At 36.0% G+C, this 27,893-nt stretch overlaps 1 protein-coding gene across 1 annotated transcript; it reads right to left on the bottom strand.

Annotated features, from left to right (window-relative positions):
- Nucleotides 1-1,026: 1,026 nt before the first annotated feature.
- Nucleotides 1,027-26,591, bottom strand: LOC150110407 (vacuolar ATPase assembly protein VMA22-like). The gene is made up of 2 exons (XM_090393553.1): nucleotides 26,335-26,591; nucleotides 1,027-1,967 (listed from the first exon to the last, which is right to left on the bottom strand). The coding sequence occupies exons 1-2, from the start codon at nucleotides 26,379-26,381 to the stop codon at nucleotides 1,301-1,303; spliced, it is 714 nt and encodes a 237-aa protein (XP_090249679.1). The 5' UTR covers nucleotides 26,382-26,591; the 3' UTR covers nucleotides 1,027-1,300.
- Between the last annotated feature and the right edge of the window lie 1,302 nt (nucleotides 26,592-27,893).

Raw genomic sequence — 27,893 nt, 5'->3', positions numbered from 1 at the left:
TTGGCTTTTCTTGGCGGTGCTTCTCCTGGTTTGCGTCACTCCATGGATTCCCTTTTGGAAAGAGGATCATAATAAAGGACCATGGCTTCATCCTTGGTGACAATGGATTCCAGCACTTCTCTCCGATTCCTTTGGCAAAACTCTAAAAACTTGTGTGAATAGGTCACACGATGCTCCTTCTTAATTGAAGAGAGAAGTTGGAGCACCCACCTTATCTTCTTCATCTGACCTTCATCATGCGAAGCTTCTCATGAATGATGCAAAAAGACGGTTGTTATAGAATATAATAAAATTAGTTTAATCCTTTATCCAAGTGTGAGCAAACAAAGTTTGCGCCTGAAAGTATCTTCAGGACTGGGGTAAGGTGGTACAACACCTTACCCTGTAGATGTGTTTTGCATTATAGGAGATACTGAGATAGGAGTGTTGGTATCTTGCTCCACCTTTGCAACGAGTTGCCCTGGTGTTGTACCACCTTACCCCAGTCCTGAAGATACTTTCAGGCGCAAACTTTGTTTGCTCACACTTGGATAAAGGATTAAACTAATTTTATTATACTCTAACCAAGTGAAAAATAAACTTTCAAGGTTGTTATAGAAAGCTCCAACCTTGCTGAGATTTGAGCTTTAGCCGTCTGTCATTGAGCAGTTCCTCCTCAACAAGAGAGACATTTTCCTCAGTCATCACAGTGCAGTACTCAATTTTTAACATTACAGCCACTTACATGCCATGTGTTAGCCAACCAAGTGCCTCTAACTGAATGATGCAAATAGAGTTGAAACTGGTACACTAACCTTCCCACAGATGGTGCTATTGGTCACGCACGGCATTTTAAAATTGGTGCAAATTTTGTATGTCAGGCTAGAAACTTTTGGAATCTATCTCATAAATGTATTTAAAAAATTTCCCTTGTTCAGCATGTATTCTATGATTAAAGCTATAGTATTTACTTTTTCTTGCATTGTTCAGTAATTATAAGCATTTCTGTGTATAAATGAATTCACTGAAAAGGATACAAAAAGAAAATAATGAACATGACATTAATTTATATTCATCAATTATACATCTGGTATACCAACATCTAATCACAGATATTATGACCATGGATGAACAAGTTGTCATTACTTATAAGTAATCACATTATACAAAATACTTTAAGAGATTTTATAAATATTAATGCAGTAACAGAGGAGCAAAATATCTGTTATACAAAAAGTTTTTGATATGATAGTTTTCATGTGTTCACAACCATCAACACTGTCACAGGGGCTTTTATTTAAGAAATACAGGGGAAAAAAAATTATGATGGAGTTGAATCAGTAAAATCTTCCTTTGAAGATCTGCAAAGAAGGTTCTTCTGTTTCAACAGTTCCCTGTATTTTGTACAGGCTGCTTGGAGTTCACTTTGCAGTGTAACAACTTTTACAGACACTTCAAGACTTTCTTGAAAGCGCTGCTGACACTGTCTTAAGCTCTGAGGTACTAATACCCCAAACCATTTTAATGGATCGCTGCAACGGTTTGTTTCAGAAACATCAATGCTGCTAGAAGCTGATCCTTCACCATCAGCTCCATTATCCTCAATTGTGCAACTGTTCATTTTCTCATCTAAAATATCTTTTTGATCCTCTACATGCATTCTGTGTCTCACAGTGTCAGTTACTTGAGATTTGGTTTTTTCATCAACAATGCTATAGACACAACATGTCAATCCATCTAACTCTTGTTCAGAACAGGATACATATCTTGATGCTTTTGTGTCTCCAAGATCAACCTGAAGTATACTTATACTCCTAGAACCCATACTATAACGAGATTTTGCCATATTCCAAAAGCCATCTTTTAAAAGTGTATCCAACTGCTGTCTCTCCTGCAAGATTTGACCAAGAAGATTTATCACTCTTACTACAAGAGCATCAAGTTCAAGACAAATCTTTTCATAGCAACCTTCATCCATAGTTTCGCTCCTAAGTGAGGAAAAAAAAAAATTTTTTTTTTTTGAAATTGTAACTGTGTATAAAAACTTTAAATAGCAAATGTGCATTATATAAAAAATTATTCATTATATGTTAAACATATTAACTTTCTATATCTGTTTATATATTAAATTATGGATCATTTAAGAGTCAAGGCTAGAAAACAGAACGTTTTGGCTTAAACCAAAAACAGAATGGCAAAATGTCATGCCAGCTTGTCTATCTCCTGGCTAAACAAGGTCCAAGCCCCTGCAATTTTCATCAAAGAACCAGAGCAAACAGTGAAAAGTCAGCTACTGGAACAAACTCAACATCAGAATTCAAGATATGCAATGTAAGAATCAACAGAAAAGGAGAAAATTTGTGGAAGATTTGACACTACTGCATCTACATAATTGCTGTTACAAAACAAAGAGGACAAAAACAGGCGAGCTTTCTAAATAATCACTACAAGATAATTCAGGCAATAGTAATCAAGAAGAGGAAAGGCTAGCTATAGTATTAAAAACATTAACATGGAAATAATTTTATGAAATTGTTGAGACTGGGAGGAGTAGTAGATAGAAAGTATACTGCCAAAGTAGCCAGGGTAGCAGGATTACTTGGTTATTGAAGAACACACTAAAAAGTAGAGATATGGGAGTAATGGGAGTATTGTTCCTCTTCCTAAAGCATTGATATGACCACATCTGGATTACTGTACTCAGGTCTGGTCACTGGTGGAGAAGTTTCAGAGGCGAATGATCTATGGCAGGGTTTCCCAAATTGTGTTCCGTGATGTCAGTGACCGAACCATGTATTTTTAAACATGGAAGTAATATCGCTGTTTATGACCGGTGATAAAAATTGCCTGCAAGCTGATTACAACAATGGGCAGCATATCCTCTGTTCTCAAAACTGAATGAAATAACATCTGTGTTGCAAATGTCAGTGACCAAGCTGCATATTTTTAAACATGGAAATATTCATAATTATCATTAATTTTCACACATCGAAATCTTTCAACATTCGGGAAAGGGAATACCACTGTTTATGACTGGTCATAAAAATTGCCTGCAAGCCGATTACAACAATGGGCAACGTATCCTCTGTTCTCAAAACTGAACAAAATAACATCTGTGTTGCAAATATTAGTGACCAATCAGCAAGGAAGTATAAAAAAAATTTTTCCACTGAAATTGAACGTCAAGGTAGTCTGTATGTCCAGTTCTCTCAAATGTAATACTGTGAAATCTCTTATGGTAAAAAAAAAAAAAATAGAAATATTTTTCACCTATATCCATTTTACATGGGCCATAAAATACTTATAATTAAGAGTGTATATAACCTAATGTAACCTAATAATTTTGTAATATAATGTTAGAATAACTGAATGTAGAACCACAAGCAATTGTAACTAAAAAAGCTCAGACAGGATTAGGCATGGGTGATAAGGGCGCTACCAATAAATCCCAGAATTTTTTTTTGATATGATATAAAAGGCAGAGATTGAGGCTCAGGGACCCCTCTCTCTTATTTTTTGTTCCTGTGGTAAGCCTTTCGAGGATGGGAAAAGTCGCGATCCTGCAGAGTTCGCTGGCAGTATTACAAGACATCCTTCCGTGAAATTCTTCGAAGAATCTACCAATCCATGTGCATGCTGTTTCAACGAAGTTCCTAACATCGATGAAAAAATGCATTAAAGTTAAAAGGAAGGAATCTGCAAGACGACAACCGCAGGATAGTGCCCGATCACAGCCCTAGCGCACGTAAAGGAACCAGCAAAATTCACCCTAAAACTTTTTGGTTTCAGGACTGTACATGATATAGAGACCTTGTAAATAGATTGCTTTATGTTAATAGCCTAGATTGTATGTACTGACGATAGATGTTAATTTTGTTTATCTAATGGTATAATGTGTTTGAAGAGGTCAGAAAGCCAAACGTCAGTTTCAATGTGTAATATAGAATATTGTAATCTTGAATAGTGCTTGTGAAATTCACCCTAAAACTTTTTGGTTTCAGGACTGTACATGATATAGAGACCTTGTAAATAGATTGCTTTATGTTAATAGCCTAGATTGTATGTACTGACGATAGATGTTAATTTTGTTTATCTAATGGTATAATGTGTTTGAAGAGGTCAGAAAGCCAAACGTCAGTTTCAATGTGTAATATAGAATATTGTAATCTTGAATAGTGCTTGTGTTATATAATACTTAGAACTTAGTATATTTTGCCTTATATTGTAATGAGGGTGAGGTTATGTGTGCTAAAATCCATCCAAGTGTTTAATAAGTTGAGTGTGAATAATTTCGTTGTCTAATGCGTTAAGTGAATTGTTTTAATGAATGTGTGGAGAAGTAGACACGTGATATGTCCTATTTACTTTTGTACATAACTGTCTTAGAATAAACATGTTTGGTTTTGTTAATACCTTGCCTGATCTTTGTTAGCCAATGCACTGTCTCATAAAAATGAATCGAACCTGTGTGACCTAAGTAAAGTAACAGCCATGACTGAGTAATTCAGAGTTGCTTGAGATAGAATTGATTTAAGAATTATTCTACATGTGTAGCTAAAATATTCTTTTGTATGTAAAGGAAAGAGAGAAAATTCTTTTACGCGGTCCTTAATGGCACAGTCATTAACAAAAATAAATTTTTAAGGATTAATACATTTGAATAATAGCAACATAGATTAAGGATTTGGTCCCAGCCAGAAGCTTTTCCTCAGTCTATGATATTAGCATGTATGAGACTATACTTTATGGCATTGAAAGGGGGGGACGGGGGTAAAGCTAAGTAGATTATTAAAGGATTAAAGTTAAATAATAGTATTATATGTGAGTTAAGATTAGAACATATAGGCATTTTGTACAAGCTCAAGCAACCACAAAAATAACGAAGTAAGAGTAGAAACACTTTACTTTTTAACTCAAAGTCATAAACTATATAATAAATGATAAAATATAAATATAATAAATGCTAAAATATAAATAACAAAAACAAAATTTACAAATGGCGCAGTTCGAAATAAAAAATACAAATTAATAAATTTTACAATACTGAATACTTTCTTCGCAAGTTCGTATTGTAGGGTGAAAGGGCTTGTTTCAAAACTGTAGTGCAGTGATTTTTTAAAAGTAATAGGCCTACAGATTTAAATTTTAATAGACAAGGGACTTCGTTTAATTATGGTGTTAAGAAATCTCTTACTGAAGGTGTTTGTGATGCAACAGATAGTGATTTATCTTCCTCCAGCCTACAAAGCGATCTCCAGGACGTACAAAAGGAGAAATCTACCAGCACACAGGAGAAAAAGTCTGCATTCACTCATGAGTACTTATAATATTATAAATTTTTGGTGATCAGAATGGGATATGTCAATGAAAATCAGCACAAATTAATTTAATGAAGTTGGCCTGAGGAAACTACAATATGCTACAAGATTTCATTAGTCCAGTGATTGATAACTGATTTAAATGTAATTTTATATTTGTCGACATGTCACACTGTATACATAAGCATACTAATATGCTTTATGATTATGCCATTATTAATTTATTAATACATTACAAAATAACCAAAGTGTTCCATGAAAATTTCAGGATTTGTGAAATGTTCTGTCATAAGAAAAATCTGGGAAACGCTGGTCTATGGAATGTTTCATATGAGGATTTATGGATTGCAAAAAAAAAAAGGGCAAGATGATAGAAACATTTAAGCTACTTAGTTTAAGGATTTTATTGAATTGATGCATGTAAAATGTTTCCGCTTTTGGCTAGAGGATGAAGAACACGAGGTCATCCTTGGAAGTGAGGTAAGGATGTGGTTAGCAAGGCTTGATTTTATTTATTTATTTTTAATGTGAACCAAATCCACAAGAGGTTGTTTGCCTATAAGGCAGTATTATCTGTGCCCATGGGCAGACTAAGGGTTTGATAATTGAGATGCCCTTCCCTAGATACTAAATATGCAACTGTCTCTAGCCACTTTAGGTAGGATGATGGTTGCACACTGAAGGCAATGAAATTCATGTACCATCTAAAGACATTCACATCCATGTTGGGATTCAAACCCAAGCCTAATGGTTGGAGAGCAGATATGTCTGAACCACTGAGCCAACTAGGTCAGCAAAAGGCTGAAGACTTTGTACTAGATTTAATTAAAAAGATAATGCCATCTATACAAACTGAAGAACCACCTTCTATTTTAATGAAAGTATATTTTGCAACACTTGCAAAACAATCATTACCAGGGATAAGTTTAACTCTAAAAGGGGGATAAAGGTGGAGAACTCTCCTCCTATATATACTAATGGGACACTGGCATTGACAACAAAGTCTGAGGAGGGAACACCATTACATGTAGGAATCAATCTGAGAGGAAAACTGGTGATCAACCTACAAAAGGACAAAGGTATACCAAATGATGGTAACCTGTTGAGAAGCCCTTGATGCCAGACCCTATCAAAAGTCTTGGAGATGTCCAGAGCAATGGCATACGTCTAAATGTGAATGATGTAGGCCAGGAGATCTCCTGTGGATCTAGAGTGGTGAAATCCATACTAGTGGTTCACTGATTAGATAGCAGCTCTCAAGATGTTGAAGAAGTTAACTGTTATAATCTTCTCCATTATTTTAGACAAAACTGATGTGAGAGCAATAGGTCAATAGCTTGATGGTTAACATTTATTTCCTTTCATGGGAACTGGTTGTATATAAGCTATCATCCAGGTTTGAAAGGTGGATGACAGCTGAGCACAGTTTGAATAGATGATAGAGAACAGGTGTTGGTTCAAGAGCACATCTCGAGGCTGTTTACTTTTCTTGGACAGCCCTGGCACACATTTTGGAGAACCATGGTTTAAATATGGTCTGGGGAATTTAAACAGAGTGAGGAATGAAACATTCCATTCCAATATGGAATGAAATATAAAAACCTATAAACACATGTTAGGGGTGCTTAAGGGTCAAAGCTGTATAACTGAGAGGAGACCTCCACATAGCCTTTAAAGGAATGCGGAGAACCGACCAGGGCTTCTGACCTAATGTCCAATCCTCACCTTCTCGTGGTGCACCCTGTTGGGTATCTACTTTGATATTGAACGAACGAGGATGGGCTGGCAATTTGGGATTTCGCCGACCAAATTGTATTCTTATTGGTTAAACCAAAATAAAAAATGATGGTACAACATGACAAAATTTCATGCTGGCTGGGGCGTCGCCCGGTTAAACAAGGCGCCGTTGTTTTTTCCAGGAAACCAGGGCGAACAGCGAAAAGTCAGCTACTGGAACAAATCTGAAAACAAATCCCAACTCGACATCACCAGAGTTAAAGATCGGTACTATCAACGTAAGAAGCCTGAATGGCAAAGAAATGGAGCTAGCTGAGGAATTAGATAAGTACCAGATCGACATAATAGGGGTGACTGAAACAAAAAAGACCAAAACTGGTGAGATTTTTCTGAGCAATAAATACAAAATGTTATATTCAGGTAATGACAATCAAGGAAAAGAAGGAGTAGCCATATTATTCAACACAAAATACGAGGCTAATCTTCTTGAATGGCAGTCAGTCTCAAGTAGAGTAATGTGGGCAAATATGAGAATGGGGAACTGGACAATGAGACTTATTTGTGCCTATGGTCCCACAGAAGGTTCTACTAAGGCAGAAGTGGAGAAATTTTTTGACGCTCTAGAAAAAGCAACTGACACAATGAAAAAGGAAAAGTTGGTCCTTGTTGGAGATCTAAATAGCAGAGTAGGAAATGATTGTGAGACAAACAAAAATATTTTGGTAAAATTTGGAGAAAAGAGCAAAGCTAATAATAATGGCAAATATCTGTTGGATTTCTGCTCAGGACATGGACTGGTTATTACTAATACCATGTTCCAACATAAAAATGTGCACAAATTCACATGGAGAGAAGAGGCTAGGAATAAGAAAAGTCTCATTGACTATGTTATTGTTGATAGTGATGTTTTCTCCCTGGTGCAGGACACCAGAGTGTACAGAGGATTTGAAACTGGAAGTGATCACTATTTAGTCTTGAGCAGGATAAAATTGAATTTCATATTGAAAAGAATAACATGTAATAAAGTTTTAAAGCGAATAAAAGTTGAGCAGCTCTCAGATGTGAACTGTAGACTAAAATACAGAAAGATTATTGAAAAGAAAAAGAAAGAGTTTGAGAACAGGAATCAAACCTTGGAGATTCAGTGGCAAACTCTGAAGAAAACATTGATTGATTCTGCCAGAGAGGCATGTGGTGAGGTTGTGTGCAAGGATAAAAAAATCAGAACTCCCTGGTGGACACAGGAAGTTAAAGAAGCAGAGAAGGAAAAGAAGAAAGCATATCAAAAGTTCCTGGCAAATAAGTCAGCTTTTACTCTTACAGAATACAGAGACAAATGTAAGAAAGCTAAGCAGTGTGTAAAACTAGCTAAACAAAAGTCATGGGAGGACTTTGGCAAAAATATAGAAAATAAATATCAAGAAGATGGCAAAATATTCTGGAGGTTGTTGAAGAAGCTTAGGAATGGAGGAAAGAAAATGCTGTAAAATGAGTTAGAGATGATAAAGGTGACATGAAAACAGGAGAAAAAGATATCCTTGAAGTATGGAGTAATTACTTTGAAAAACTGCTAAATGAAACAAGCAGTGATGACAGCACAGTGATAAAAAACACTGACCAGGCATGCAGTCAGGAATACATATCCATACTTGAAGTAAAAAAGCCATCAAAGGCTTGAAATGTGGAAAGGCAGCAGGAGTAGATGATGTTTGACCAGAAATGCTGAAGTATGGTGATATAAAAGTCTTACAGTGGCTGCACTGCATAGTTCAGAAAGCCTGGATAGAGGGACGAATTCCCGATGATTGGAGTAGAGCTCTCATAGTACCCATATATAAAAAGGGAAATAAAACTGAATGTGAGAATTACAGAGGTATTTCCCTACTGAATGTTCCTGGCAAGATCTATGCAAGTATACTTGAGAAACGGTTGAGAAGAATTGTGGAAGAAAAGCTTGGTGAAGAACAAGCTGGATTCAGGCCAAATAGAGGCTGTCAGGATCAGATCTTCACTTTACGACAAATAGTCGAGAAAGCATGGGAATATAACAAAGATCTGTATTTGTTTTGTCGATTTGGAAAAGGCATATGACAAGGTGCCAAGAGAGAAGCTATTCAATACGCTGCATTATATGGTGTCAATGGGGCATTATATCAAGCAATACTTAGTCTTTATTTGAGTTGTAAGTCAGCAGTTAGAATTGAAGGAAGTACAGGAAGATGGTTTAATGTTAAATCTGGTGTGAGACAAGGATGTACATTATCCCCTCTGTTATTCATTATCTATATGGATCACATTATGAAGGAAAGTGGTATTAAACCTGATATCAAAATTGGAGATGTTAATGTCAGCTCTTTGCTTTATGCGGATGATGTTATACTTCTAAAGAAATCCGCTACAAGTCTGCAAGATTCTCTGACTAATTTGAATAGCTGTTGTAATAGGTATGGTATGAAGGTCAGCAATAAAACGACAAAGACAATGAAAATAGGCAGAATCATTGAAAATGTCAAATGTGTTGTGAATGGAGAACCAGTGGAACAAGTAAAACATTTCAGCTGCTTAGGCACGATTTTTACTGAAGATGGAAAATTAAATATAGAAATAGACAACAGAATCAGCAAAGCTGGTATAGTGGGAAGTCAGTTGAAAAATTCATATGGAATAATAGAGAAATTAGTCAGAACACTAAATTAGCTGTATACAAGACAGGACAGTGTTCAAACCAGTTTTAACTTATGGATCTGAGAGCTGGGTCAGAAGTAAAACACTTGACCAAAGACTAGAGACCGCAGATATGAGAGTCCTGAGAAAGATTAGAGGCGTGAACAGATGGCATCAATGGCAATATCATATTAAAAATGAGGATATTAGGAAAGAACTTGACATTGTCAGCATCCAGGAATGCATTAGCAGAACTAATCTCAGGTGGTATGGTCACTTAAATAGAATGGGAGAGGAAAGATTAGCAAAATAAGTGTTCTCTGCCAGGTTGGCAGGAAAACAACCCAGAGGAAGACCAAGATATAGGTGGATTGATACGGTACAAAGTGCCTTAGACCAGCGCTTCCCAAACTGTGGGCCGTGGCCCCCTTGGGGGCCGTAGGTTTTGTTGAGGGGGGGCCGTGAAATAATGAAAACAAATTTAAAATGTTTTAAGACTAAGTAGATTTTTTTATTTTAAAAGAAACGTATTTAACTTTTATTATTTCTTTTTTGTTATTTTTTATATTTTAATGGAAAAATTCACATATTGGTGCTGGTTCACAAACTTTGCTTCCTGCGTATTTCGGCGCTTAATGAATATTAGTAAATATTGCTTATTCATATGTTTCATTTCAAAGCAGTAGTTAATTGTATTTACTTCGAATGCTCTCCAGGGAAGCTCCAAATCTTCCTGTCCCTTTCATCACGTGTTCGTAATCGGGCACTATTGATATTGACTTTATATACATATCAAAACTCGTTTTATATTATCACTGTCATCCGAGCTAGCTTTCTGTTACCAATAAAAGTTTTGCATATACTTCACACATGAAAAAAAGCTTAAACAAGTTCATGTGGGGAGATAGTAACTCACTTGCAGTGGTAAACAACACGCGCTCCCTGACAGCCAATATACTCAGAGGCAATAAAAACAAGTACTTTTATTATGCCAGTGAATAAGGTATGAGGAGTCTGTGTAATATATTTCTCAACAAATAGTGCAATTAGAGACAACTGGGATAAAAACACCTAATTAATGAATCACATGTCCCCTCATATAGAAACTATGCTGTATTGACTTAAACAAAACCATATGTTGCATGGGCAATCACAGGATCTAACTAAAAACTATTGTTATTTAATTAGATGTGTGTGAGTTCGATTTCCCAAGGCAACAATAAAATTCAACTGAATGTGTTAAAATTCGTAAAAGTGTTAAAACTAAGTAATATATATATACATAATGAATGTTATGGCAGTTTCACATATGGAATTCGGTTGAAGAGAGTTAGCATTTCAACTCAATTGTCAGCTATGCTTTTATCTTTCGGTTGCGCGATCTTTTGTTAATACCGCACCAATCGTATGCACGTTTTAATAACCTGCCTTTGCTGTCTGTTTCGCATTAGGCTTAATTACTAAAGGGAGAAAAGTCACAAAAGAGAAAAATGTTCCTGGTCTGGGGATTCCCTTATTCAGGTAATATTCACTAATTTCATGTTATCAGTCTGTGGTGTGCCAGTATCGGTAAGTGGTGATATTACTTGATCTATTCTACATTAAAAAAATTTAAATCTGAGATGGATAAGTGGCTGATAAAAAAAAAAAATCCCGCAAGCAATCAGAAGAAGCAGAAACAGACTCAAAAAAAAAACAGTATTTCATATTTTACCAGACCAGCCCGCATCGTCTTCAGAACCAAACGGTAAGAGGCAAAAACTGTAATATATGCATTTGATTTTTGCAATATTCGCTGTGTATGTTTTGTATTGAATATAAATACAATAAATATTATAATAATATATCTCTCTATTACGATTTTTTTTCGACGGGGGCCGTGAAATATTTTAATTTTTGCAAAAGGGGCCCTGACATCCAGAAGTTTGGGAAGCACTGCCTTAGACAATAGATATATAAGATCTGATAATGTTGGGGTCTTGACAAGTAACAGACTGATTTGGAGGAAAATTGTAGATAGGAAAAGTTAGTAATGATGTAATTTTTTCATGTAGTACTGTCATATCCTGTACACCCCTTGAGGGTACATGGCAGGAATTTGATGATAAACACATGTTGACCAACATGTGCTTATAGGGTTGAGGAAACATGGAAGAATAATGCCACCCAGTTTGGTAGAAGGATGCCCAAGAAAATATCTGTAGGCACATAGTGGAAACAGTACATCTATGAGATAGTGTCTGTGGTGAGTATGTAAAACAAAGATAACTAAATAACCAAGTTGCTCTCTTCTGCACAAGTACAGCATTTTTAGAGAGCACTTTGATCATCATCGTATATTTCAGAACAATATTCTAAGGTAGGGCAGATTTAGGATTTATACAGTGTTAATACTCGCACATGTGAGAAAAATGAGAAAAACTGCATTGGTGGAAAAGGACACGAAATTTTCTAGTTGTTACTGTATGCAGAAGAGGCAGTGCAAGTGATGTGCATGTATCAAGCTTGAGGTATAAGTCTGTCCAAGAAAAAATATTTGATATTTTGTGAAGATCTGAGTATTATCAAAGATGAAGAGAGGTTAATCTTTCTTGCATGAAATAAGGCACGATTATATTCTGATGTCATTCAAGTTGAAAAGAGTGTCCTCATCCCACTAAAATATAGCATGGAGTTCAGTTTTTAAGGCACTGACTATGGAAGATCTTGTGGCTTGGGTTATACAGGCACTATAAGATACAGGGTGGCCCAAAATGTACCTACCAAGTTTAAATCCAATTTTCTCTGCAATTAGCTGGTATGATTAGAAAAAAAAAAAAAAACTTTACCAACACATTATAGCCATTTGTGTTTCATAAAAGGGTATCAGAACAATCCAAAGACTTTGGAGGAGCTGAAGTTATCTATCAAGTGTGAAATCTTGGCTATTCCAACAGACATCCTCAGAGGATCACAAGGTGGTGTACAATTGTGTGATACGACTGCAGAAGATAGTTGAGGTTGAAGGTAAACATATTGAACATGTAATATAAATGTCATAAGATGTAGACCTTAATACACTTTGGATGAGATTCGTATGCCTACTCATTCAGGAATAATACAGCATTAAATTTGGTAGGTACATTTTGGACCAGCCTGTATGTCATATGAAAAAGTCAAATGGAGAGAACTGTCATCTGCAAAACTCTGTGGATAGGATTTGAAGTTAGTGAAAGATCATTTATGAATAAAAGCAAGATTATGGGTGAAAGAATTCTGGCATTTGCAGAGAAATCTGAAGAAAGGAAGTCATCTACCATGAGAGGAAACTGGCAATTCAATTGCAAAGAGTAAGCAGCAGGCCATATAGTAGTAATTTGGTAAGCAGGCCTTTGTGCCATACCTAGTCAAAAGCCTTAGAAATATCTAGAGTGAACAAATGGTCTCTCCGAAGCTTGGGTCCATTGCCAACATCACATGTCCAAGAGATCTGCTGAAACCAAGAGCAGCAGAAGCCATACTGGTCTCATCAATAAGGATTCTGCTGATTCTGATTAACAGGTGGGGATTTAAGTGATGAAAAAGCTGAGTGTTGATGACATTCAGACAACTGGTGGATGGTTGACTTTTATTTTCTTTCTTCAGGATTAGTTGGATATAGGCTTGTTTCCATGCCGAAGGGTAGATGCCAGATCAATCTCAAAGATCGTAAAGATATGATACAGGATGTGTATTGATTCAGAAGCACAAGTTTTAAGTACCACTGAAGTATACCAACAGAATCAGGAGACTTGTTGATATTCAGGGTATTTAGGATTCTTTCTTTCTGATAATATACTATTGGATGCATGCAATGTTCAGTTCTTAGTGATGTTTGGAATACTTTACCTTGATGATTAATGCAAGAGTTGCAGGAGAAGAATAATGCTAGGAGTCAGTAATGTACTCAGGATTTAATCTTGGGAGGGTGGGGGGAGTTGAGTAGCCGATTTTAGAATACACACTATGCATTGCATACAACCTATGACTGAGTATCTGCAATGATCGCCAATTCATAAGTAGTATAGAAATAGAAGACACGACACAACATAAATAAAGAAATGAATTTTAATTATGAAAAAAAAATTTGGGAAAATTTTTTGTGTTTTTTTCCTTTTTCTTTGGAGGGGCAGCCCCCTCCCTCTGGGTGCACCACCACTACTAGGAGTTATCCTTATGTCTGGAAATATGGATATGCACAGTTTGCACCCAATAGCCTTTGAGAGGGTCTGACTGACACAACATAAATAAAGAAATGAATTTTAATTAAGAAAAAAAATTTTTGGAAAATTTTCGTGTTTTTTTTCTTTTTCTTTGGAGGGGCAGCCCCCCCCCTCTGGGTGCACCACCACTACTAGGAGTTATCCTTATGTCTGGAAATATGGATAGGCACAGTTTGCACCCAATGGTCTTTGAGAGGTCTGACTGTCATTTGAGGTGAAAGGTTCTTTGCATGTCTTTCAGAGTCAGATTTGAATTGGCTGATGGCCCTTTTTTGCAGCTACTACATGCTTGCTAGCTTGTACTGAATGGGGATGCTGGAGTTTTGGTTTCAAACCACTTAAAAATTAGTAAAAATCTCTTCTTTTAGTATACACTTTTAGTAACTTTAATTCTTTTAGTATACACATGTTGGAAAACTAAGAGTTGGATAACAGCATGATATTTTTGAGAGAATGTCACAAAATATCATACTTCACATATGTTCCACCCTTGTGGTAGTTAGGAAAGTTGAGGCTGATAGTTTCAGTTCTGATAGGAATAGGAGATCAGTATTAAGTGATGTACATCATTTAGACTTATATTGAGACCATGAATGTCAGTAAATTGAATATTTATTATTATTATTGTTAAGAGAGACCTCCAGGGAGTCAGGGACTCATCAAGGGAGGCCACATACTATACACACCAGCTATCATAATTATTCTTGAATTCATTCACACTGCTTACACTCATAACATCCAATGGCAATCCATTCCAATCACACACCACCCTATGAGAGAAAAATCTAACCCCCCCCCTTCTTAGTGGCATTCATTCTCAGCTTCCAAGGATGCCTTCTCGTTCTTTCCCCATCCTCCATCAGTTGAAATCCTGTATGACCATTTCAGAAGTTTGTAAGCCTCAATCATATCACTCCTCTTTCTCCTGTTTGCTAGTGTCTGTAGTCTACAAATTCTCAATCTGTCTTCATAATAGTATTCCATAATCCTGATATCATTTTTAACACTCTCCTTTGCACTCTCTCCAATATATCAGAATCACAATGGAAACCAGGAGACGTGCATAATAGTCCAAGTGAGGTCTTATCAAGGCCTGGTTAAGAGGCAAAATGACATCCTTATTTCTACATGAGAATGTTTGTTTCAGCATTGCAATTATCTTTTGAGTTGTATTTGCAATATGGATCCTGAACTTCAACTTACTATCTACTAACACTCCAAGATCCCTAGCCTCATCAGTTTCTTCAAGCATAATTCCAGCAATATAATACGATATTGGGTGGCTAATCATCCCAAAGTGAATGACTTTACATTTACTGACAATGAACTAACATCCATTTTCCCATGCCCACAATTCCATCCTATTCACATCATTCTGCATATCAGCAGCATTCCTGATTACCCTACCTATCTTTGCATCATCATCAGCAAATAGATCTATTTCACTTGTCAAATCCATCGCAATATCATTAATGTACAGATTGAATAACAGTGGACCAAGCACTGATTCTTGTGGTACACCACTGATTACTTTAAATCTTGCAGACTCACATCTCCCATATACCACTTTTTGATATCTGTCAGTCAGCCATCCTCTTATCCATGCTAATATTCTATAATTCAAACCCATATTCTCCAATTTATGCAACAGTCTACCATGCTGTATTCTGTCAAAAGCCCTTAACAAAATCCAAAAACTATCATGGTGTATCAATTCCCTTGTCTAGTTCAATGGTAACACTATTATAGAATGTGAGCAAGTTGCTAACATGACCTTCCCTTAATAAACTCATGTTGCTCATTGCAAAGTAGAGATTTACTGTCAACCCTTTCTGAATGCGAGCCCTAACAAATTTTTCCAAAATCTTCACCACCACTCCTGAGATACTAACTAGTCGATAGTTGGATACATCGGTCTTTGCACCACCCTTGTGCAATGGAATTATCATACATTCTTTCCATTCCTGCGGAATCTTCCCTGTTCTGAGACTCATATTAATTAGCCTAGTCAAAGGAATAGCCAGTTCAGCTGAACACTCTTTTAGCACACATGTTGATCTCCCATCAGTCCCTACTGCTGAATTCTAATTCAGTTTATACAATAGCTCTAATACCTCGTTCTCAAACACCTGAGTTTCTTCATCCAATGAAGAGGTAGTAGTGAGCTCAATGTCGCCTACATCAGGTTGATAGCTTTTAACAAAATGGGCATGCATTAGTTGAACAACCTCTTCTGTATCCCTCATGCCATCTGCATTTAGAAGTTATTCTTTCATATTCATTTTTTCTTTTACCTGCAGCATATCAATAGAATTCTTATGAGTTGTCTTTAGCATGCAGAGCCAGTTTCTTTTGATACTCAGACTTTGCTTTCCGTACAACAGTTGTGACTATTCTAGACTGCTGCTTAGAATTTTCATAACGCACATCATCCTTTTCTTATGAATCTCTTGCTTAATAAAATTACACATCCATTTGACTCCTACCCAATTTATTCTTTGAACTCTCAGGGCACACTCTGATATTGCATCATTTAAGTATTGTTTAAATGCTTCCCATGCACTGTCAATATTCTTCCCATTCCACTGACCTTAGTATACTCCTCAAGTTGGTTGTAATTTCAGAGCATGTAACCTTTTCTGAATGGAACACTCATAAACTTAGTCACTTCCCGGGTGAGTACTTCATGATCACTGTCACCAACCAGAGGCAGAATAGTTACATCTTTAACTGAAACACCCTCTGACACTATAATCAACTCTAACACTCTTTGACCTCGTATTCCTTTCACATGCTGCTTGAGGAAATTGTCCTGCAACAGCTCAATAAATGATTTTCATTATTCTCATGAGATTCTACTGCTACCTAATCAATATTTGGATAATTCAAGTCTCCCATTATGATTACTCTTTTCGCACTCATCTTGTCTATTTTGTGGTGCATTTCTTCATCACTAGCACAACCAATCCACCAGGTCTGTAACAATACTCCCTATATAATTGATCTTGTTAGATTCCACCTCATGCCAGATGGCTTCAAATTCACTGTCACATGAAATACTGTTAGTAGTAGTATTATTACAATCATAGGATTCACGTAATCCAATATCATTAGCACGTCCCCCCCCTCTATCCTTCCTAAAAATAGTGTGCCCTTTACACTCGATACCAGTCAGTATGTCTGATGCTGATAGCAAGGTCTCACTAATGCCTACAATCTGAGGTCCTAACATATTGACTAAGGCAACAAACTCTATCCTGTTGTTTCTGATACCCCTAGCATTTGTTTACAGACATAATAATCTACTTGCATGTTTTTTTGTATACTCTTGTCTGCATGACACAGTTGACAACTTGCAGATCTCTATTCTTCTCGAGTGCCTTACATCATGTAGGCATCTTTGCACACGTTTGATGGATCCGAACCAGACAAACACAAAGTCAAAATCATTCTCTCCTCATCAACATTTGGGCAGGGGGGGGGGGATTTTGTTTATATTTTATTATTATTTTGTGAGACTTAGAAAAGAACACAGAAGATTAATATCTTGAACTTGGCCAAGTGTTCTGTGGTTTATCAGAGAAAATTAAAACAAGCAGATAAGTATAAAAATTAGTAGATTATTCAAAAGCTACACCAATTATGTCAAAAAATGTCAGAAAATACTGAAGAATAATACAGTTATGAGTATGCTTCAACAGTAAAAGTAGAAAATGCCATCAGAAACTTGAACGATGGAGTAGACAATCTTTTTTAGATATTATTATTTATATGGACACTCCATGGAGTCAAAAGACTCATCACAGGAGACTCACTCTATCCATTAACACAATACCTATCATACATCTCCTTTAACCTATTCACTGTTGGGGCACTCACAACCATGTCTGTCAATCCATTCCACTCATTCACCACTCACCAAAAAAAAAAAAAGAACCTACTCTGCACACCCTTACTAACCACACACTGTTAGACAGCTTCCAGGTGTGACCCCATGTTTTCCCCCTACTCTCCATGTATTGAAAAATTCATCTGTGTTAATTTTATAGTATCCCTTTAGCAAAAAGTTTCTATCATATCCCCTCTCCTCCACCTGACAACTAAACTCTGCAACCCACACATCCTCAGTCTATCTTCATAGGGAACATTTCACAGACCTGTCAGCAGCTTGGTCTCTGAATCCTCTCCACCACCTCCCAGTCACCTAGAAACACAGATGACGAAATCTGTGCACAGTAGTCAACATGTGGCCAAATCATAGCCTTATAAAGAGGGATAATAACCTCCCTATATTTACTTGTCAATGTGCTCTTCAGCATCCAAGTAATTCTCGGAGCTATTTTGCCAATTTTTGTGATATGTCCTCTGAATTTCAAATTTCTATCCACGATCACCCCCAGATCCTTAGTCTCGTCAATTTCCTGTAAACTAGTACCATCAATATTTAAGTGTGCAATCTTTTCATCCCAAAGTGCATCACCTTACATTTTACACTGCTGAATTGACAACCATTGTCTTTTACACAGAATGCCAATTTATTTAAATTATCTTAGATATCTGCATCACCTTTATCAGCTATTGCTATCAACTGAATTCCCCCTTCAAATCTTCTGCTATATCAAATCTTCTCCAACTTATGTAATAGTTTTCCATGCAGTATTCTGTCAAATTCCTTTGCAAAGTCCAGCATTATCATGGTATAGCCATTTCCTTTATCCAATTCTGCTGTCACCTTATTATAAAACATATAAATTACAGAGGCAGGACCTACCTTTTACAAAGCCATGCTGCCCCCCTATAAAGTATCATATTCTATCCACCCATTCCTGAATTTTACTTTTAACCAACTTTTCCAATACTTTAACCACCACTCCAGAGATACTAATTGGTCTGCAATTTGCAACTTCTGTCTTGGGGTCACCTTTATGTAATGGAACTATCTTACCCTCTTTCCACTCTCTTGGAACCTTGCCAGAGGTGAGACTAGATTAAACAACTTTGTCAGAGGTGCTGCCAGTTCACTTGCATATTCTCATAGCACACGAGCAGACATACTGTCTAGGCCTACTGCTGTATTCACATGGATACTTTTCAATATACTAAGTACCCCCAGTTCATCTACCTCAATGCCCACATCAGTCACTGCAAAGTCATCACCTACATGATATACACTTGCAAAGTGATCACTTAATAACTGAACTATTTCTTCTGCTTCCGTCAATTTCTACCATCAGCACTGAGTAAAGTTATCTTTTCATAATCATTCTTTTTCTTACTTGCTACATAGCAAAAAACTCTTTTGGATTTACTTTGACCTGTAAAATTAACTTCAATTTCTCCATTTCTTGGACTGTCACCATTACAGTGCCCCAACAGTCTACATAAACTATTGGTAAAGAAGCATCATCATCACACACAACTTGCTGGTATTGTTTAGAGAACCAATCTTTTGATCCAATATGCTATCCATTCCCATCCTCTGCAGCTTGTACATCTTATCATGAGGTAACCTATCAAATAGTTTTGCAGCATCCAAGAATATCGCTGTTTATGATTCTCCCTTATGCAACACACTTGTTACCTTATCATAAATCATTGCCAGTCTGGTTGGCCAACCAGACTGGCACCAACAAACAAATAGGTCATGGATTTCAAACCCACTGTAGTCACGGATGTTTGTGATTGACTTTAGGTAGAAGATAAATTTCACCACCTGGTGTGAGACCATCTCCCTGCTTTTTTTTTTTTTTTTTAATATTGGGCCCATATACGAGAGGTTGGCTGGTCAACCTACAGTATGTTAGTACCGTGTATATATATATATATGGGTAGTGGATTGGGAAAGGAGAAACTTGTTTACATTTGATTTAAAAGCCTGTATGTTATATTCCTTGGGAATTACGTCAGGGGGAAGACTATTCCACAGTACCGCAGTAGCAGGGATGAAAGAGGAGGAAAAGAAACTTGTTCTGTGGGTTTCAAGGTGTACCGTGAAAGGATGTTGGGTGGCAGCCGTACGTGTTTCAATGGGCTTAGTACAGAGTGGGGAAATTATTGATGCTGTTTCGGATGAACATTTTCCATGGAAATATTTATAGAATATACAAATCACAGAGACTAAGCGTGTATGTGAAAGTGAGGGGAGTGAGTTGGTGAGAGATGGGTGATTTATCAATCTGATTGCTCTCCTCTGTATTGAGTCAAGCATTTTGAGGGAGCTTTTAGGAGCCCCACTCCAAATGTGAGAGCAGTATTCGATAGCTGGCTTACTGGAGGCCTGAAATGGTTTGAAAAAGTTCATGTTTTGTCTCTAGTGCAGGTTTCTGGATTATATAAAATAAATAAAAAATATAAAAAAACTCTAAAATTAATAAAATAGACAAAAAAAAAAAAATCCTTAACCCACTCACAGTATTAAAGTACAATAAGCCTATAACCTTTCAAGAGTGGGAATCACACAAAAAAATAAAATAAAATAAATAAATAAATTGTTAAAAGAAGACCTACCCTTTACAAATCTGTGATGATCATCATAAAGAATCCTATGTCTGTCAACCCATTCCTATATTCTATTCCTAACCAATCTTCCCAACATTGGTTTTGTGGGAGGTTTGTTTCTTTGTTTTGCAATGTGGGTACCCCTTCCCATAGTTTTTATGGACAACATTTGTGGTATTTATGCATTTGCTTTTGTGCTTGAAGCAGTGATATGTTGTTGTCACCAATTTTAAAAGGACAGGTTAGTCTTCGACAACTGCAAGCAAAAGGTGTTTGGTAGTGTAAGTGATACCGGGTACAAAAATTTCTGGATTTTGCTTTTTGGTATTGGTCTGGCTGTTTTTGTTTCCACAGGGGTAATATGTTGATTTCACTGACTTTAAAAAGTTCAGGTTGCTTTTGAAGACCACAGGTGTTTGGTAATGTTTATTATATACGTTTTATGTATTTTGATATGTTTAGTGTTTTGTGTGTTATTTTTATTTTGCTGGATGTTTGTTGTAGTTTTGTTTTGTAGTTTTATTTTTTATTGTAACATCCTGTAATAAATTATTATTATGGGCAACTCCGAGGAGTCCTTAGACTCATCGTGGGAGGCCCTAAACATCATGTCAAGAACAACTATTCAACATGCACACAGTATTTATCATACTTTGCCTTGAACTTATTCACAGTCATGGCACCCACAACAGACTCTAGCAGCTTATTCCACTCATTCACCACTCTCCAAGTAAAAAACCTAGTTCTAACACCCTTGCTAACCACACTCTTGCCCAGTTTCCATGGATGGCCCCTAATCCTCCCACCACTAGTCCTGTTCTGAAAAAGATCCTCTGAATTAATCTTATAGAAACCCTTCAGTAATTTGAATGTCTCAATCATATCACCTCTTTTCTGCAACCCACAAATCTTCAACCTGTTCTCATAAGGTTCATTCCATAGACCTGCTATCATCTCAGTTGCTCGCCTCTGAATCTTCTCCACCTCCTCCCCCATCAAGAAGAAACCCTGGTGCCCAGATCTGGGCACAGTAGTCAAGATGGGGTCTTATCAAGGCTAGATACAGAGGAACAATAACTTGCTTGTCTCTGTTCGTCAAAGTATTCTTCAGTAACCAAGTGATTTGATGAGCTGATTTAGTCGCTTTTGCAATGTGCCCCCCTAAACTTCAACTCCCTATCCACCAACACTCCCAATTCCCTGACTTCATCAATCTCCTAGCGTACAGTTCAACCAATGCCGTATACTGCTGCTAATCTTTTCACCTCAAAATGCATAACCTTACACTTTGCCACATTAAATTGGCATCCAACATGTGCATTCACTATTGCTCTACCCAACTTTGCATCATTAGCAAACAAATGAACAGTTCCTCTCAGATCCTTTCCTATATCGTTAATGAACAAATTAAATAGTAGTAGTCCAAGAACAGAACCCTGCGGCACACCACTAGTCACAGGCCATCTTTTGGACTCTGCTCCTGAATAAACTACTCTCTGATATCTATCCATCTCACCAATCCTATATCCGTCCCCATATGCTGCAGTTTACTGATTAGAATTCCATGTGGTATCCTGTCAAAGGCCTTAGCAAGGTCCAGCAGTATCACTGTAAACCCATTACCCTTATCCAGTTCAGCCGTCACTGTGTTATAAAATATGAGAAAATTACTGAGACATGAGCTACCCTTCACAAAACCATGCTGTCCCCCATACAATATCCCATTTTCATCTATCCATTCCTGTATTTTTCTCTTGACTACTTTCTCCAAAACCTTGACAATGACTCCTGATATGCTGATCGGTCAGTAATTTGCAACAGCAGCTTTGGAACCTCCTTTCTTTCCACCCCCCCTCAGGACTAACCCAGACCCGAGACTCAAAATAAACAAAATGGTCAAGGGCACTGACAATTCTTTAGCCACTTCACGTAAGACCCGAGATGGTATACCATCCAATCCCACAGATGTATTCACATTAAGGTTTTGTAATATACTATTCACCTCCATTTCATTCAACTCAATTCCCGTATAAGCTATTGGTTCCTTCATTCCTGCAATATCACCACCTGGATGATATACTCTTGCAAAGTGCTCGCTCAGTAATTCTGCCATATACATTTTTTCTTTTACTTGCAGCATATCGAAAAAACTGTTTGGGATTCTCGTTATCTTGCGTGGCTAATTTTCTTTCATAATCCGCTTTTGCTTTTCTTACTACACTCGTTACCCTTCTGGCCTGTGCTTTATACTGTTCGTGGGCCTGCAGGTCACCTTTCTCCTTAAATTCCCTCCATAGTTGTTTCTGTTTTTGCAGCTCAAGCTTAATGGTGTTGTTTATCCATTTAACCCAGAGGAACTATTTTCCTCATCTTTCCATCCCCTTGGTACTAACCCAGACCCGAGACTCAAATTAAATAAAATAGTCAAGGGCACTAACAATTCTTTAGCCATTTCACGTAAGACCTGAGCTGGTATACCAGCTCAGCATTATGAAAAAAGAGTTTGATAAATTTATAATTTTGATATCCATGAAGATCAATATTGTTATGTTGCATCCTGTCAATTTCTGTGATTTTCTTGTACTCGTAAGTGTTGCAACTATTGTTGATATTGATGGCACTGACAACATTCTTCACTTGTCAGTGTTCATTTTTGTTTTATTCTTTCTGTCAATACTTGTATAGGGATCCCTCTTGATGTGTTATGGCTGGTATTTCTTCATTGGGGGTTTCTCTATGTCTTGTTTTGTTTCTGCCCTGTATTCTCTTAGCATTTTATCTTTCTCATCAGGAAACAAACATCTTTGGAGTATTTGCTGCTTTGGTTGTTATTTCTTTGTTTTTATAATTGGGAGTGGTGTTATTACTACTGATATTTGTTCCTGCATATGTGACTGTGTTATTATATTGTGCTATTTTGCTGATTTGTTACAGGAAGGCCTCATTTTACAAAGTAGTTAAGCATAAATTGAGATAAAATTATAGTGTATTTTAAAAAAATTGGTTCCTTCTGCATGAATGACTTTTCCACCAGCTTCATTTATTTCATTAAACAAGGACTTTGTCTTGTCCATGATTGCTGCTAAATTACAGGACTGTTGTTTTGCGTATCATCAATCCAGCACTATTAATTTTTCCAGTTTCTTTCCCTTACTTCACTCCTTGAATGATGCTTTTGCCACTTTTGCATTAACAATTCCTGCATGCAAATGCTTTATCTTATCTGAATTGGTTATTATTGCTGAAACTATAGAAGGCATTCTTTACACACATCAGAATGATGATCACCTGATTCAGTGTGTCAAATCGTTAATCATTTCCATTTTTGTCCTCAATGGCAAATGATTTTTTTTTTTATAGATGGTGTCAAATTGGTTCTACGTTTAGATGACATTTTTAATTTATTGTTTAAATACTAATATTAATAAAACTCTCACTTACAACATTTTTCATGGTGGACCAAAAAATAAACAGTTTTATAATCTCTGTCCATAGTGCCATAGAATATGAAACAAAGACAATCATGAATGCTACCAACATGTTGTACTTATGCTTTTGTTTTGTTGTCTATGTTTTTGATTTTCTTGCTGTTGAAACTGAAATGTTCATTAATTTGAATCTTTGTAAAATGAGGCCTTCTTATATATTATTTATGTTATTATTGTATGTTATTATATGTTGTGTGGTGTTTTTTCATTCATTTATTATTATTATTTTAAGTTTGGTATGGTCATATAGGGAAATGTCACAGGATTGACAATGCTTCTGATGATATCAGTCACTTGAGGCATACATATATCACATAGTTTTGTTGATTTCTCAGTTATCGAGCATTACTGAACAGCGTCTTCAAATGATGGTAGTAGTAGTTCTGTCTAGTTGGTGGATTAAATGGTGGAGATTGAGAGTTGTAAAGTAGAATGCCCTTCCTTGATGAGTCCTTGGAGATGTCATATAATAATAATGTTCTTGTACCTTGATTTATAATGAATACTGTATACAGCTATATCATATAATTCAGTGTGTGCAAAAATCACATGATCATTTACTAATCACAGGAATAGTGCTTTTATACACCAGTTTACAAAAGATGAAATAAAATTACATAAATGTTTTCTTGCTGGATGTTTACTGGCACATGTAGAGAAAAAAAGTTAAAGAAAAACCTGCAATAGTAAACCTAAACAAGTTAGAATGAGTCCAGATAGAGATTGTCAATCCAGCATTTTTGCTTAAGAAAAACACAGAAAATTCATATTAATATATATATATATATATATAGAAATATGGGTAAGCTAAAACTTTGAGAGCTAAAACCATTGATGTACATAGATGTCACAATGTTATGGTATCATTTCATTTACATTAGCTTTACTAAGGTGGTTTGTTATATTCTTACTAAAGCTGCTTCCCCCCCCCATGTGTTTTTTGAAGTGGGTTTGTTGTGATATTATTGGTCTTATGTGTTCTTGTGGTATGCTTATTTTCCTGACTTTGATTTTCTAGAGTTTGTGTGCATGTTTATTGGTTATATTCAGTTTTTGTTAGGGTTGTGATTTTATTGTTTCACTGCCTTTAAATGGCCTTTAACCTGTCAGTGAAACAAATTGCACTTCAACAAAAAAACATCCAAAAACATGAAAATCTAATATGAAAAACGTGAGCAGTAAGAACCAAACATCAATACAGCAGAAAATTTCCAGTATTGAGATCACATGTTCTTAGACATATAACAAGTTTAATAAAATAAGCAAATACACCCTACAAGTTTTGTAAGTCATTTGCACTTGCATCGTCAGTACACAAAAAAAGATTAGAAACAATTAATTACACTAGTAGTGTTATCAGAACTTCACAATTGGTAAAAACAAATATACCAATACATTTGTATTGGTACATTCTGATAACATTTCTATATGTAATGTCTTCCTGATGTTGATAGTATTGTATTTTTTCCATTGGTTATTGTCCTGTTTTTCATTCTGTTTACTTGATGCTTCTACAGGTAGCATTTTATTTCTTAATCTATGTGCAAATATCTTATAGTGTTTTTTTTTTGTTTGTTTGTTTTTTTTTGCTTCATTCTAAGTGACTGTGGTGTTGTGGGTAATATTTTTATTTTTGTTGAATATTTGCTGTGCTATTTTTATTTTATTATGCTCGTTGTTGTTGTTGTTTTTAATGTCATGTTCCTTTTTATTATTAGTTTGTGTTTAATGTGTAATATGTGATTTTTTGGGGAAACTGATAGTTTTTTTAATTGTCTGCATACTGGTTACTTGTTTGCTGCATGGCAGCATGTTACATGACATATATTTGATCTCTCAGTTATTGGAGAGGATTAGCTCTTGTAAAGCTGTACAGTAGTCAGTTATTGCAATGTAGTGTAATTGTAAGAATGATCAACAATGTGCCCTTCAACTAGAGAAATATCTGATTAGTTGGAAAATTCTGTGTGATGTAAGATCATGTACTTTGTATAATGTTGAGTGTCTCCATGGAGGTGTTCTGTAATAATATAGCAAGGAACTACGTGTGTTGTCTTACATTAATGGGACTCGACCTACTACACACACAGAGAAGACAAGAGAATAACTCTGCAGTGTCACTGCTGTTCAAATTCAGACTTTCAAATCTTAAAAGTTTTTTTCTTCTCATTTTACAATGTAACGAATTATCCAAAAGACCGTTTCTCGTTGATACATTTCCTTTTGTTTCCTGTCTTCAGCAGTGAATATAATTTCAGAAATCAGGAAAAATTGTAATATTAAAAAAATAATAATAAATAAATAAATAATGCTGCACACTTCATCTCTGACCCATACTGTCTCAATACCTCATACACACATTTAAACTAAAAATTTTCAGAGGTTTCATTACGTTCTTCACAGACATACCTTTTTTCGGCAGGTGCACAAGGCAGATCGCTAAGTTCACTATCCATGTCAATTCTTGTTAGAATGATAAGCAAAATACATGAAAATTAGTTGATGCTTTAATTTCAACAAGTATTTCACTACTGCATACAGTTTCTTTTCTTTTTCTTTTTTTTTTTTTTTTTGATTATCTGGGATAATGCGGTTTATTTCACTTTTCTACAGGAAAACTCAAATGTTCACATTATTGATTTCTTGTTCCAGAAATTGATTTTCAGTCAAGCTACGCCGTGAACATCAGAGCACCCTCTATATACTGATCTAGACTATATCTCAGATTGTGTAATTGCATGATAATAGATCAGAAGAAAAAAAATTAGCTAACGCTTATTATAAACTTAAATCAAATATAACGCTTAAAAAATCTATCAAATGCAAACATGTTAACATTTGATTGAAATTCTGCATGTTATGTTAGTTGCAAATAAATTATTATTATTATTATATATTCGTAAAAGATAGGGCTAAATGGCCTCGCCTACTCCCCCTATACGGGAATAAAAAGGCGTTAGCTGATTTTTTTTTTTTTCTGATTATTATTCGTGACACCTCCAAAGAGTCCGAAGACTCATCGCGAGAGGACACCTACAACTATCTCAACTACTATAGTTCGCCCACCGTTTGTAGATCTCTCCTTGACATTTTGCCAAAAATAGTCGATTCATGCTGAAGGGAGAAAGAAATGAAGGATGTACGAATTGGTCGCCAACATACAAAATCACGTGCTTTCTTGTCTGTCGCAGTACTAGCACTAGCTTGATTTTTGTTGTCACTTTTTTGCATTTTTTTATTATTCATTTGTATGATGGATCCAGTACAGTCAACAAGTTATGTTGTTAAACGTTTCAGTAGCTCTTGCAAAAGAATATTGAATAATGTGCTGACGTTCTGCGAAAAAGAATCGTCTCCTTGTTCCCCTTTCTCAAGTCATAAAACGTGCAAGTGCAATTGCGGGCGTATCGGGGTCGACTGTTAAAAGAATTCGTAGGGAATCAAAAGGTGAAGGTAAGCCAAAATTTAAATCTAAAAAAAGCGCCAGAGTAAAGAAAACCATCGAAACCGTAGCTTTGAATGATTTTGATGTAGACGTTATAAGAACTATTCGCGAATTTTACGTGGTCAAGATAAGAGTGCCAACTGTTCCGAAATTGATCCTGTGCTTAAAGAAAAAATTAATTTTCCTTGGAAAAAATAAACTTTAAGGAAAATACTTCATGAAATCGGATTTTGTTTTAAAAAGTCCCAGAATAAAAGGAAACTTATCATGGAGCGAAGTGACATTGTTTTATTTAGAACGCAGTATTTGAGAGCAATAAGACGTTTCAGGGAGGGAAAAAAACCGATTGTGTATCTAGATGAAACTTGGATTGATAGTAATTTAAATTACGGAAAATGTTGGCAGTCTAAAGAAGAATGTTGAGTGCTACAAACCGGAAATGCCTCGCGGCACATAATAATTTTGTGTGCGGGTGGAGAAATGGGTTTTTTATCGAATTCAAACTTACTATACAAAGCCAAAT

The sequence above is a fragment of the Typopeltis vanoorti genome, chromosome 1 (assembly GCF_054136105.1).
Source record: "Typopeltis vanoorti isolate ZY-2024b chromosome 1, IOZ_Tvanoo_1.0, whole genome shotgun sequence".
Lineage (NCBI taxonomy): Eukaryota > Metazoa > Arthropoda > Arachnida > Uropygi > Thelyphonidae > Typopeltis > Typopeltis vanoorti.
Note: the sequence above shows the minus strand (reverse complement) of the source record. Positions and strands in the feature narration are given on the sequence as shown.